A 12970-nucleotide genomic window follows, 5' to 3' on the forward strand; every position below is an offset into this window, starting at 1 on the left:
CTTTCTTTCTTTCTTTCTTTCTTTCTCTCTCTCTCTCACTGTGTGTGTGAGATGTAGTTTGTAGAACATCGACTGCAGTAGTTCGGTGGGGATGGGTAGCAGAACTCTGTGGGGCTTTTTGAAGGGAACAGCTGCAGATAGCACGTGTAAATCAAGAGAGGAAGAAAACAGATATAATGACAGAATAGAAATAGGTGTTCTCGTTTAAAAATGCTTTTACAGTAAGTTACGCTGGCAGAAAACAATAGTCACAGATATCAACTTAGCAAGTAATGGGAGGAAGAACGGGAAAACTATTGTAGGCAGATTGAAAAAAAAAAAACTTGTCACAGCACTCAGACATCAGAGAGAAAGGAGGAAGGAGAAGTTGTGCAGCATGACACATAAGAGGTCCTTGGCAACCGAAGCCGATAGCAACGTAACTAAAGGATTGTGCATGCTGGTACATTATCATTAGGGTGGCTATACTAACTGACATGCCAGAGCCCAAACAGCAAAGGCTCTGCTGTGGGTACCGAACCTTTGCACACCCTTCTTAACAGTGGGGAAAATAATGAAGAGGAAAGTTTTAAGTCCAGATTTAGAAGGAGAGAATGTGTCCATTTCTCAGGTACAGGAAGTAAGATTATTCCATGGGTGGAGGGCTCAATAGCAAAAGACTCTGGCTCCTACCATCATATTTTACACTCCTGGAAATATAATTATAATTTTATAATTTTTAGAGAACTCTTGATGGGCAGTCGGCTATGACAGGTGAAATACCACTAGCTTAGAGGTGTACCTTTCAATTACCTTTCAAGTTCTCTGAGGAGGAGACTTAAAGACAGATCATGGCATAATCCTATCCTGAAATGGGAACATTAAACCACAGTTTTGTAGACATAGAGTTGAGAGAAGGTCAACCTTCAGAAGCAGGACAGACACATCATGTGTGAAGAAGAATCTAATTCCTCTATGCCCTGTGCTTTGGTCCCTGACAAGAAAGAGGAAGGCTGGTGATCTTTGTGTGAACCCAGAGAATTTGATTTTTTGCAATTAGATTTCTAGGTGTTCTTAAAAGAGAAAGTGATGGAGTACTGATTCAAAATGGAGAAAAGATTAGGTGCCAGCTGGCCTAAGAATACCCAACCTTCCCAAGAATCACATGATTTTATCTTGGCATTACATAAGAATTCTAACATGAATCATGATTACTAACAGCTTGGGTCAAAGGGCAGAGCCACATGTTAACTAAACCGAAGTCAACAGAAAGTTCCCAGAGTTGAAGTTCAGTTCAGGTGCATGGTTCCTGTGTTCCTGCGCAGCTTATGCAAATGCTACCAAATCCTTTTGAAATGCAAATAGATGTCAAGATTGTATTAATTAACATCAAAGCATTGCACCGCATTGCTGCAAGATTTTCTCAGGAATTATTTAACTGCTTCATCCCTGGGAGGCCACTCAGATTACTGAACAGACTTGTACTCCAGCTATTACAGAATCTCTATTGAAGAGGGGGATCCTGTTTGCTGTTGCCTTATTCCATAGTCATATAGTCATATACAGCATATTACATATCACATAACACATCACATCTATCTATCTATCTATCTATATTTCTTTTTGTTTGTGTGTTAGGCCTACTGTATTTTCCACTGGTGTGGAAGCAACATTTTATGATCGTCTGAATGTCACTGTTTTTAATTCAATGTGTTGGTGCCACCATGTGGCCCATCTGAAGGTTGGGTTTTACCCTCTGAAATATACAACAGTTACAATGGGCTTTAAGATATAAATGGACACAGAAATGATATACTCCACAAGTAATCAAATAGACAGAATTACAGTTTGGGTTATAGGGGGTATTAATGTTTTCATTTTATTTTATTTTTACAAAAAATAATGTTTTTGAAACCCAACCATATAATGACTGTGCCCAGTGGTTTTACAAGAATGAAGTGCCGGGGCCATCTAGTGTCACGAAGAGGAACGGCATATTTCTTAAGTGAAATGTTGGATGTTGGAGTTACTACACACAATTAAGTGTTTTGGGTGTTGTAATAATTTTACCACTCTTTTTACTGATAAATGTAATTCTATGTTACAATCAAAAAACGCCGTGGCCTACTGGTTAGGGCTTCGGACTTGTAACCGGAGGGTTGCCGGTTCGAACCCCGACCAGTAGGAACGGCTGAAGTGCCTTTGAGCAAGGCACCTAACCCCTCACTGCTCCCCGAGCGCCACTGTAGCAGGCAGCTCACTGCGTCGGGATTAGTGTGTGCTTTACCTCACTGTGTGCTCAGTATGTTTTACTAATTCACAGATTGGGATAAATGCAGAGACCAAATTTCCCTCACGGGATCAAAAGAGTATATTCACTTACTATATACTATACTTACTTATACTTAAAAACACAACAAAGCCATGTTAGAAATCAATCAATCTTCTTTAATTCAACATACAGTAGGCATACATTTTTGCATTCACAGTATCACTTGTACAGCATGGTCAGATTATGGAAGCCAGGGTTTAAAATATCAAATAAAATTACTGATCCATCCCGAATGCAGTGCAGCACAACCTCAACCAAGATCATGGATTTAATTCTCAGGGAATTCCCTTGATATGTAGACCTTACCTGTACACTGTGTGTAGAAATGTATGGTTCCATCCAATTATGTGATTTTAAGACGTACAGCTTAAATATTTCTACTTTAACACTCAGCATCCAGAACCTTGTCAAACAAGATACCAAACAAAATACCATTTAAATAACACTCATAAGATGAATTGCTAGTGTAACCCTAGTATGGAGGTATGGAGATGAAGATAGTCCATGCCTTTCGTAGCATCAACAGCAAACTAGGGTACAAATTCCAACTAGGGTACAAATTCTACTTGTTTCTGTTAATAGAATATTTTAGCATTAAAGTTGGTACTGCAGTTAAACATAGTTGTCCGGCTAGTGTTCGACTGCATTTGCTACAAATACAAAATTATACAAAAGTTCAAATGTACACACAGAAACACACACATTATCATCAATACTTCATCTGCATGAGTATAGTTGTACTAGCTTGGTATTTTAAGTTTGCATATCTTTCCTCAGTGCAAAATGTATTCATTGAAAGTGGCACATAAAATAAACTGGACTTTATTGCAATATATTTGTGAAATGCTAAAACAAATGCAGAGAAAAGTAAAATGAGCAAAGTACCCCATATTTGCATAGCATATCTAATGTCAGGAAGAGAACCCATACAGACTTAGATTTGCATATATGTACTGCAGTTCTGAAAGCAAAAACATAATCTTACTGTGCATGTATAAAACATTGCATACCGAATTGTAAATTGTTTCACTACAAGCGAGAGACTCAAGCATCTATGAATTATGAAAAACTACTAAAAGGTAGCATGGAAAAAAGAAAATCATGCTTTATTGATATCATATGACAATAATTAATATTTAAGGAACAAATCTGTCATAACTAAAAATACATCAAATGTATTGCCTTTATCATCTTAACAGTCTTTTCAACTTGATTAACTACAAGGAGTTTCTTATTTCCTGGCAACAGCTGTCATTTTGGAAAAAAAAGTAAATCCTTCAGTCTTGTACAAATGTCGGATTGCTCTTTATATGGTACAGTTAAGTCTTCCTGCCCGGGGATCACTGTGCAGCAATGTCATAGTAATAATCTCTCAGCCTTGGCTCGACGACTGAAAAGCCCGGCCTCTCATCCGCCCTGCATAAAATAAAAGACACCAGACAACACAAGCTGTGAGTCATGCAAACACCTTACAGATGTCACCCCTGACCAATAATCCTGCATAATCCTGTCAATCTGTTATTTTGTGAGTGGACAGAAATACATTGAATGGGGGGAGGGGTATATAAGTGATAACATTACTGATAACATTAGAAGGGGGTCACTTGCGCTTCAGCCTGGTTGGTGCTCACGGAACAGGACGCAGAAGTCAATAAGGAGACCCAAGGTCTATCTAGGACCAAGGAGCAGGACCGGAGCACACAAAGCTTTAAGTGATTTTCAATTAGTGCAAACCGACTAACGTTTTGACGCCCATGCGTCTTCTTCAGAAGTCAGAGTTTTGACTTTTCATTTTTACTCATAACATCTTCAAAAACCAAATTGCAGCTGCATCTGCATTCTAAGCCGGATCTTGAACATGAACACATGAACTCTCTTTTATCCCACATGCTCTTAAACTGTATACTATAATATACTTTTACTGCACTTGTCCTTTAGATCATTTTAGCTTGTCTTATATATGCCCTTAATTATGAGTTTTATTTTTGTTGTTTGACTAAATTCAGGACTGTAAAAACACTACGTTTTCCTAATGCTATGTTAAACCAATAAATTAAATCTTAATTTCAGTAATGTCTAGATTAGAATGGGCATATTGAATATTGAGGTGAATTGCTGAAATGTAGTGAGATGTAGAAGCAGTATTGCTTGGAAATCGGAATGACTGTTCAGGCTAAAAGAAATGAACAACATCTTGATACAACAATAAAGCTTGTGGGCTATGACTAGCAATAAACTGTGGAGATATACATCTGCATACTGTTCAAAATATAATTTCTGTGGCACAAATTTCAGTTGTGATTAACAGGATTTTAGTGAACATTTCTAATGGCCCTTTCCCACTATGAGGTAAAACCCCGGTGTTCAAGTTTCATAGCTCCGTAGCACCTACACTGAAAGGTTATCCTAACTGCATGCGAACACCCAAATAAATCTGTTCCATCCGTTAAATAAACCGCTATATTGTGTCATGTTTCTTGTTCAATAAAGCAGAACAATGTGAGCGCCAGACAGAAAACACAAACAGAGCATTCAACAAAAGTTCTGCTCAAAACGTTGCGCCGCATCGCACTGCACTGCGTCGCGTCACTTTTAGTTAGGACATTGTAATTGAAAACATGGTAATCAAATTGATTTTGTTGCTGACACTCGCTCACATCACATGCAGACCAGACAACCAAATAAGAATGAGCAAGGCTCTTACTTGTATGTCCAACACTTTTTCATCAGCTCATAAATCTCTGGGGGGCAGTTGGCCGGCGCCTCCATCCTCTGTCCACTCTCAATCATCTGGATGACCTCATTTCCTTTCATGCCCTGAGAAAGAGAGAGAGAGAGAGAGAGAGAGAGAGAGACAGAGAGAGACAGAGAGAGAAAGAGGGAGATATTTACAAAGAAAGACAGACAGACAAGAGAAATGAAGAGAAAAAAGGCAAAGGTAAACAGACAGAGGGAGAGAGAAAGAGAGGAAAAGGCAGAGGCAGACAGACAGAGGGAGAGAGACAACAAGAGATAGAGAGAAAGAGAGAGGGATGAGTCATCTCTCCTCACATTGATCATCTCATTGTTGAACACTGCTTATGTATGAGGGTGCAGATTGATGAGGCTGAAGCCTTAGGCTAGAGTCCTAAAGTGAGATAAGTTATATGGTGTTTTTAGATGCATGTTTCTTGAGGCTGAGATGCAAGAAAACAGACCTGTGCTATGTGGAATTAAAAATCATCTTAGAGTATATATGACATGACACAATTATTATTACAATGACATATATTATAACCTACTAACTGATATTACTAATTTTGTCATCTACACTGTCACCTTTTATGTGGCACAGAATGGAAACTATTCTGCTCAAATTTAAAAAGACTGTATCCTTAGTGGAAGTTTAAAAATTATTTTGCAGCACATAAAGTACTAGCTAAGCATAGCACATCAGTTGAAATGTTTTATATATAAGTATGTGGCTACAGCAGCTATTTTTCTTTTTAGTTGTTAAGTTAGTTGTTGTTTTTTTTAGTTTCCATGAAAATACCTCTAGAACACTAGGTTGGGAATTTCAGATCATCAAAAACAATTTTACACACACAGGCTAGACTTGTATTATAAACATTCTCAAAGAAAAATTGTCATTTTACTTGTTATTGGTTCAGTATTGCAATTTTGCAGTCCATATTGTTATTTGTTAAGTTCTGGTCTATTATATTGTGCTTAACATTTCGAATGAATGATAATGACCGACTGCAATAGGTGAAATAAGTAACCAATGGCATAGATTTGGTCTCAGTATTGGTAGGGACACAACCCCACAACCGCATGGTGCTTGCCTTCTCTGAGTCTGCCACGAAAGCAACAAGTAGCCATATGCTTTGACACTTTCACGTACGCGTCAGATAAATCCCCCTTCGGTTTCAGACACTCAAATGATAGCATGTCTAAAATGGTTGTCCTGGAGATGTGCACTTTATGAGAATATGAAAATGAATAGGCTACATCTTCACAACAAACTTAATATGAATGAGTTCGCTAAAATATTGGTAGGGACAATTTTGTCATCCCAAAATATTGGTAGGGACAAGTCCCCATATCTACGCCGCTGTATGTAACTGAAAATGTACCTGCACTTACATTTTTGTTACAGTGTCTGATTACATTGTTCTCACCTTGTCTCTCTGTCTCTGTGTGTGCTGTGTGCGTGTGTGTGTGTGTGTGTGTTTGTGTGTGTGTGTTTGTGTGTGTCTGTGTGTGTATGTGTGTGTGTGTGAGAGAGAGAGAGAGAGAGAGGGAGTCAATGAGTGAGGTGTTCACATGACATATAAGAAACTCTGAATGCATTATTTTCTATGATGTTCACAGAAATGCATTGAAAGTTATCATCATGGAGATATTAACTTAATTATTATAAGTTGTTGGCTGGTGCTGTGGCTGGTGCTGTTAGATTCAGGAACAGTTGTGTTTTAAGAATATGTGAGCCATTTCAGTAAAAAATTAACATATAATGTCAAATGATAGTTGAACTTATTTTTGTGATTATTTGCATTTTTAAAACAATACAACTTTTACTACCAATTATGGCACGATATATATGTGCAACCACAATTTTTAGTAGTAGCCACTTGTTCTAAGAGGTCTCACAACAAATATCAAGTCAATGCCAGGGGCGTAGCACAAGATCCTGGGCCCCTGCATAGGCAGTCCTGATGGGCCCCCATGTTCCTCATTCCATCAAATAAAATATATTCCAGACTTCAAGGGCCCTCTCTCCCCTTGGGCCCCTATAATCAGTAGTGGTTTTACCCCCAGTCTGACACCCCTATGGGCCTTTTCAAGGAAGTTTAATCAAGGAAGTTTAGTTATTAGTCATTAATGGGTTAATGACATGACACTTACACTGTCATTCGCTCTCTCACACAGTCTGTCCATTCATACCATACAGAATGAATGTACTGGAATTGTTTTAATTCATTTTTCCTTTCTTCTTATTTTTTCTCTTATAGTGTTGTCTTTTTGTTAGTATTGTACATTTCACTACAACAATGGTGTTCTATTTCATAATGTAGTATTTCATTGTGGTCACAATGTCGGTATCACTGAAAATGAGGGCTACCCTCAATGAATTTCCGAGAATTAATTAAACTGTTACCACACTGCACATAGCTGTACATACTGTACATAACTGTCTATATGGTTCATACTGAATATCCATATTTATTCTGTTTTTCTTATAATATATTCTGTTAATACACTGCATATATCTGTATTATTCCTACTACTATTATAATTGTACTGCTACTACATTGCACATGTACACATTGCACATCTGTACAGGTAGTTCATACATTGTTCATATTACATAGCCATATTTATTCTGTTCTTATAAGGTAACTGGTAATACACTGCACATAGTTCTATTTAATTTATATTACTCTAAACCACCTTCTTTAAACTAACTGTATACTACTGTCTACACTGAACTTTATTTCTTGTCCTGTTTATGCACCACCTGTCTATACTTTGTATATCACATTGCACTTTTCTGCTTTTTTGCACTTCTGGTTAGACACAAACTGCATTTTGTTATCTTTGTACTTGTACTCTGCAAAGTTGAATCTAATCTAATTTAATCTAATATTAAGGTTGAAATACATACAGTGCATGGGCATGTTAACCGACTGAGAGACATGTAGTACCTTGTAGGGTTTCTGGCCGTATGAGTAGGCCTCCCACATGAGAACCCCAAAGCTCCAGACGTCACTCTTACAGGAGAACTTGAAGTAGTTCATGCACTCAGGGGCGTACCACTTCACTGGCCACTTCCCATGAGCTTTGGCCTGGACAAGAGGAGAGAAGACAAGGCCCCGAAGGGCAGCAGAAGAAATGTTAACGTGTACACCAGTACTCTGTGGCAGGGATTATGGATACTACTGGGCAGTTTCTCAGTTGCTTGGGTGGGGTGGATACACACACACACACACACACACACACACGGTACAAACAAAAAGCAGCTTACTCAAAATGCAGTTCACTCATGCATCCACCAGAGGCCACACTGAACCTACTGTATTTCCAACTATGGCACTTCTTTCAGGAATCTACAGTAGGCCTGTGTTGTCACAGTTCACTTCCTCTGCGAGTTCTGTGAAGAGGCCACTGTTACTGATTTTGGAACACTACCCTGAACATGAACTGACCTTGTCTCAGGTACTAAAGTTGTAAATAGTCTACCACTGAGGGCTCAGGGGAAACCAGTGCTGATTATGGCTCTCTTTCCTGTACCTGAACTACCTTCATTAGAGGAACTAACCTTGGAATAGTTCTCCTTCTCTGTGAGGGCTTTGAAGAGGCACGTTTATCAGCGAACATGAACTGATTTCCTCAATTCAACACTTAATTATAAACATGAGCTAAGGTCAACAGTTCATTGTGAACCTGATCTGACCTTCTCATAGAAACAGAAACAGTGCTGATTTGATCAGGGGGGGATCAGGCCAACCTTGTAATAGTTCTCCTCCTCCGTCAGGGCTTTGGAGAGGCCAAAGTCGCTGATTTTGGCATAGTGCTGGGTGACCAGCAACACGTTCCGGGCAGCCAGGTCCCTGTGGACAAAATTGTGCTCCTCAAGGTACTTCATCCCCATGGACACCTGGTGTACCAACTCAGTGATGTTCTTACTGGAGACACTCATTCTGTGGAGAAGAAGACACATGACTGGTTACCTGGAGGGATAACCTGGTTCTTCAAAGATTTGTAAAGGCATTCATCAATGTGGATACAGTAAGTTACATAAATACCAGAAGGATGTTCCTTATGCAAGAAGAGCAACGGATCATAATACTACGAGGATCTATGAGGCTTGAATTTCAAGTTCACTCCGTGAGACAGCAAAAAGAGTGGTCAGCAAAACGAGTGGTCTTATCTGATCTAGGGAAATTGAGGTGTTTGCTACTTAAGCTTCAAGCATTCAGTTTAAATATACATGTTGGTCCTCTTAATCAACATGTCAACATGTAGAGTGAGGGAAAGACAACAAGGAAATGAAAGAAAAAATGTAAGAAAGAAAAGGAGTAAGACAAGAAAGAAAGAAAGAAAAAAAAAAAAGAAATATAAAGGGTGAAAAAACAGAAAAAGAAAAACAAAAACAAACAGAGGGTCTCCAGGTCTCTGCTCGTAACAAGAAAATTAAAGAAAACAAACAAACAAACAAAACAAGTAAAACAACAGACAAACAACTCACTTGTGCCTCTGCAGGTACTTGTGCAACGGGCCCAGCTCGGCCAGCTCCATGACCAGCATGAGGTTCTCGGCCTCGCAGATGCCGATCATACGCACGATGTAGGGGTTGTCCAGCTGCTGCATGACGTTGGCCTCTCTCAGCATCTCATCGCGCACCGCCGCGTTGTTGTCGTCGTTCTTCAGGATCTTCACCGCCACCGGCTTCTTGGTCCTGCACCGGCAGACCAAGAAAAAAAAAAAGGCCCAACATGAACCCTTCTTCTGCATGAGGCCTCTGCTTGGCACAAGGCAATACTGCAAGAATGTTTCTATTCACAATGTATTATGATCACATATAACACAACATATAGCCTAGCTCTGTTATTTAGCTGCATTATTTTCTATTACTCTACAATAAATTCCATACTGACAGTATGTTGGGTTCAATTACAGGTTACCGATGATTTTGAGTGATGTGTACTCTGTAATTCTCTCCTCTATTCAAATCCATACATGCACTGTATATGGTTCATTCTTTTGGTATATGACCTCTGTGTTCCTACGGTTTGGGGGCTTTTTACGGTAAAAGAGCAGCAGGGGGGGAAACCACCGAGTGACTGTGTCAGACGCACTTCCTCATGGTGTAGATTCCCTTGAGGACGGTGCCGAAGTTCCCGGAGCCCAGCTCTCCATCCTCCAGGAACAGCTGACTGCGGTCCACGTGGGTCTGCCGTAGCTCGTCAGGGTCCGCATACGGACTCTCGTACACCTCAGTGTCCATGGGCATGGCATCTATGACATGGAGAGATACAGTAAGGCAGAGAGAGAGAGAGAGAGAGAGAGATAAGGGCGAGAGGAGACAAGGAAAGAGAAGTCAAGGTGGTGAAAGAGGATTGAGAAAAGGGAGACAGAGAGAGAGAGAGAGAGTGTGTGTGTGTGTGTGTGGGGGTCAAGGGGAGGAAGAGAGAAAAAGGTAAGAAGAAGGAAAGGTAGGAAAGGAGAAAGAGGAGAAGGATGTGATTTAGCCCATTACTATAATGTAATGCATCACACATTTTTGTGATAATGCTTTTTCTTCTTATCATCACCTCAAGTAAGGCGTGAGAATGTGGTCTAAAAACAAACAAGCAAACAACGCAAACCAACAAACATGTGTCCTCACCGGTAGTATTGGGACCCTCTCGTTTCATAAGGATTGTCGTTTGGTGTTTTACGAGTGGGTTTTTTCTGTGGTCGAATTAAAGCAGTAGATTAGATGAGGTGACAGAGAAGAGCACAACACACACACACACACACACACACACACACACACACACACACACACACACACACACACACACAAACTGAATGATAATATTCAGGTTCAAGTTCAGAAAGTGAAGGTTTCTCTAAATCTGGGCCAGTCAAGAAAAGTCACACAAGCTAGGCACATATCTGTGAAGGAACTTTGACTTTCTGAACCTGGAAATCATCCTCCTTCAAGCACACACACTCACACACATACAGTACACACACACACACACACACACACACACACACAAACACAGTAACACACACACACACAAACAAACAAAAATGTGTCTGTAAAGTGCACACAATGAGGGCCAGATCAGACTCCATGCAACCTGAAAGTCCACACAAGCTCAACACACACACATCAGGTTGCATCTCTTTGGAAATGGTTCCAGTTTCCTTCATGGCCACCCTGTATGGATCCCTCAGACATTTAATTTCATTCAAGAAATCGATTTATGATGATGAAGTCATTCTACTTCAAAGAATCCATACAGATGCGATGCAAAGAAGACCTATGGATGAAAATGGTTTTTGAGCTTTTCATCCCGATCTGTCTTCCGTAAACACACGCGGTGGCTGGGCATGAAGGAAAGGAGTCTCAGGATGAGTCTCAGGGGGCAGTAGAGGGCAGCCATCACACAGAGGGTTCACACGTGAGAGAGAGACAGGATGGAGGAGATGGAAAGACTGGCACACAAGCAAGCTTTCACTCATTAGCTTCCTTTGATTCATGAAAATGTTAACTTGCTATGAAAATGAACTGCATTTCAAATGGAGAATCGAAATGCCAACAGGGTTTCACAGATGAATGAGTGCATTACAGTGGTGCAGTCTTACAGAAATGACAATATTTTTTATAAATTGGAAAATTAAATATTAAATAAATTATGAAATAGAAAAAACAATTAATTAATTTATATAAACTATGATGTGGAACCAGATTTCACACTGCACTAGTAATGTTACATTCATGTGGGAATTTAACTGTGTGTATGAGTATAATGCATTACATAATATTGGTAAGATCATTTTAAGTAAGAAATTATTTCACACATAAAGAATAATGGCTTATAAGCAAAGTGTAATAAATGAATATACTAATTAAGTAATTCATTAATTAATGAACCAATCAATCAATTAATCAAATCATATTATTACATAATCTTATATTTAAATTATGGCATTAAAAAAACTGTCCTGTACATCTATGAAACTATCAGGTTTCTTGTATTCCTTGTATTATGCCTTCAACGGGGTAAGCACTATCAAGGACCACAAGAGGCCAGTACAGAACAATAGATCCCATGTGCCCCAGAAAGAACTTCCAGTCATAGAGGTAGCATGTCCTTAGCTTTTGCTACATTCAAAACAATTCTAGAGTGGTTTATGATAGGGCCAGAAAATGGGGAAGTGTGCAGTTGTGGAAACAGCAACTTCCTGTGGTAGCAGAACACAGCAGAACAGAACCTGGTGTTTAAAATCCCACCCCAGAGGTGAAAGTCTTTGGGATCCTCAGTCATCAAACTAGTCACAAGTACATGGCCTTCAATATTGACAACCCCTATTACAGAGGCATCACACATATATGCCATTTTAGAAAGTGCATGCACCTTCATGCATTAACCAAATGTCAAGGATTAGCAGTACAGTATGCGTCTGCAACATTTGCTACAAAGGAATTACTATACCCACAATATCAAACTGTAAGTGTCAAACTAAATATTTCCTTAACATTGAATGGGAATTAAATGATAATTAAAAGGGATGAGGTTAATATCATTCACTAGGAACACATTAATGAAAGATATAAGGGAGACTTGGCAATCCCACACATATGTTAGTAGCGAAAATAAATTCCATTTATGGTAAAAAAAATGGTGAGAGTTAGTAGATGAACCATGCCGCACCACCAGTAATGAGAGACAGAGAGGTGGAGAGAGAGAGGAGGGGGATATGGCATGTTAGTGCACCTTTTTGGAGCCAGGTATGGGGAAGGAGTAGGATTTGATTCTTGTGAGTAATCCACCTGTGGCTCCTTGCTACAAAACCACAATTTTGAAAGAGGGTTATTCGTTTTTAGTCCTTTGTAATACTTTCGGTTAGATTCACTAGGATTGTGACGTGCATGTTAAAGTAGGAAGATGTTAGTTAATT

At 39.4% G+C, this 12970-nt stretch overlaps 1 protein-coding gene across 1 annotated transcript in view; it reads right to left on the reverse strand.

Moving 5' to 3' along the window:
• Positions 1-2634: 2634 nt before the first annotated feature.
• Positions 2635-12970, reverse strand: part of syk (spleen tyrosine kinase) — a 35703-nt gene continuing 25367 nt past the window's right edge. Inside the window, exons 7-15 of the mRNA XM_048258246.1 lie at positions 12787-12855; positions 10683-10747; positions 10572-10633; positions 10153-10312; positions 9543-9752; positions 8802-8994; positions 7999-8139; positions 5016-5128; positions 2635-3727 (exon numbers count right to left, since the gene is read on the reverse strand). Coding sequence (XP_048114203.1) covers positions 3652-3727; positions 5016-5128; positions 7999-8139; positions 8802-8994; positions 9543-9752; positions 10153-10312; positions 10572-10633; positions 10683-10747; positions 12787-12855 — 1089 coding nt within the window. The 3' untranslated portion in view covers positions 2635-3651. The remainder of the gene's footprint in view (positions 3728-5015; positions 5129-7998; positions 8140-8801; positions 8995-9542; positions 9753-10152; positions 10313-10571; positions 10634-10682; positions 10748-12786; positions 12856-12970) is intronic.

Source organism: Alosa alosa, chromosome 12, assembly GCF_017589495.1.
Source record: "Alosa alosa isolate M-15738 ecotype Scorff River chromosome 12, AALO_Geno_1.1, whole genome shotgun sequence".
Lineage (NCBI taxonomy): Eukaryota > Metazoa > Chordata > Actinopteri > Clupeiformes > Clupeidae > Alosa > Alosa alosa.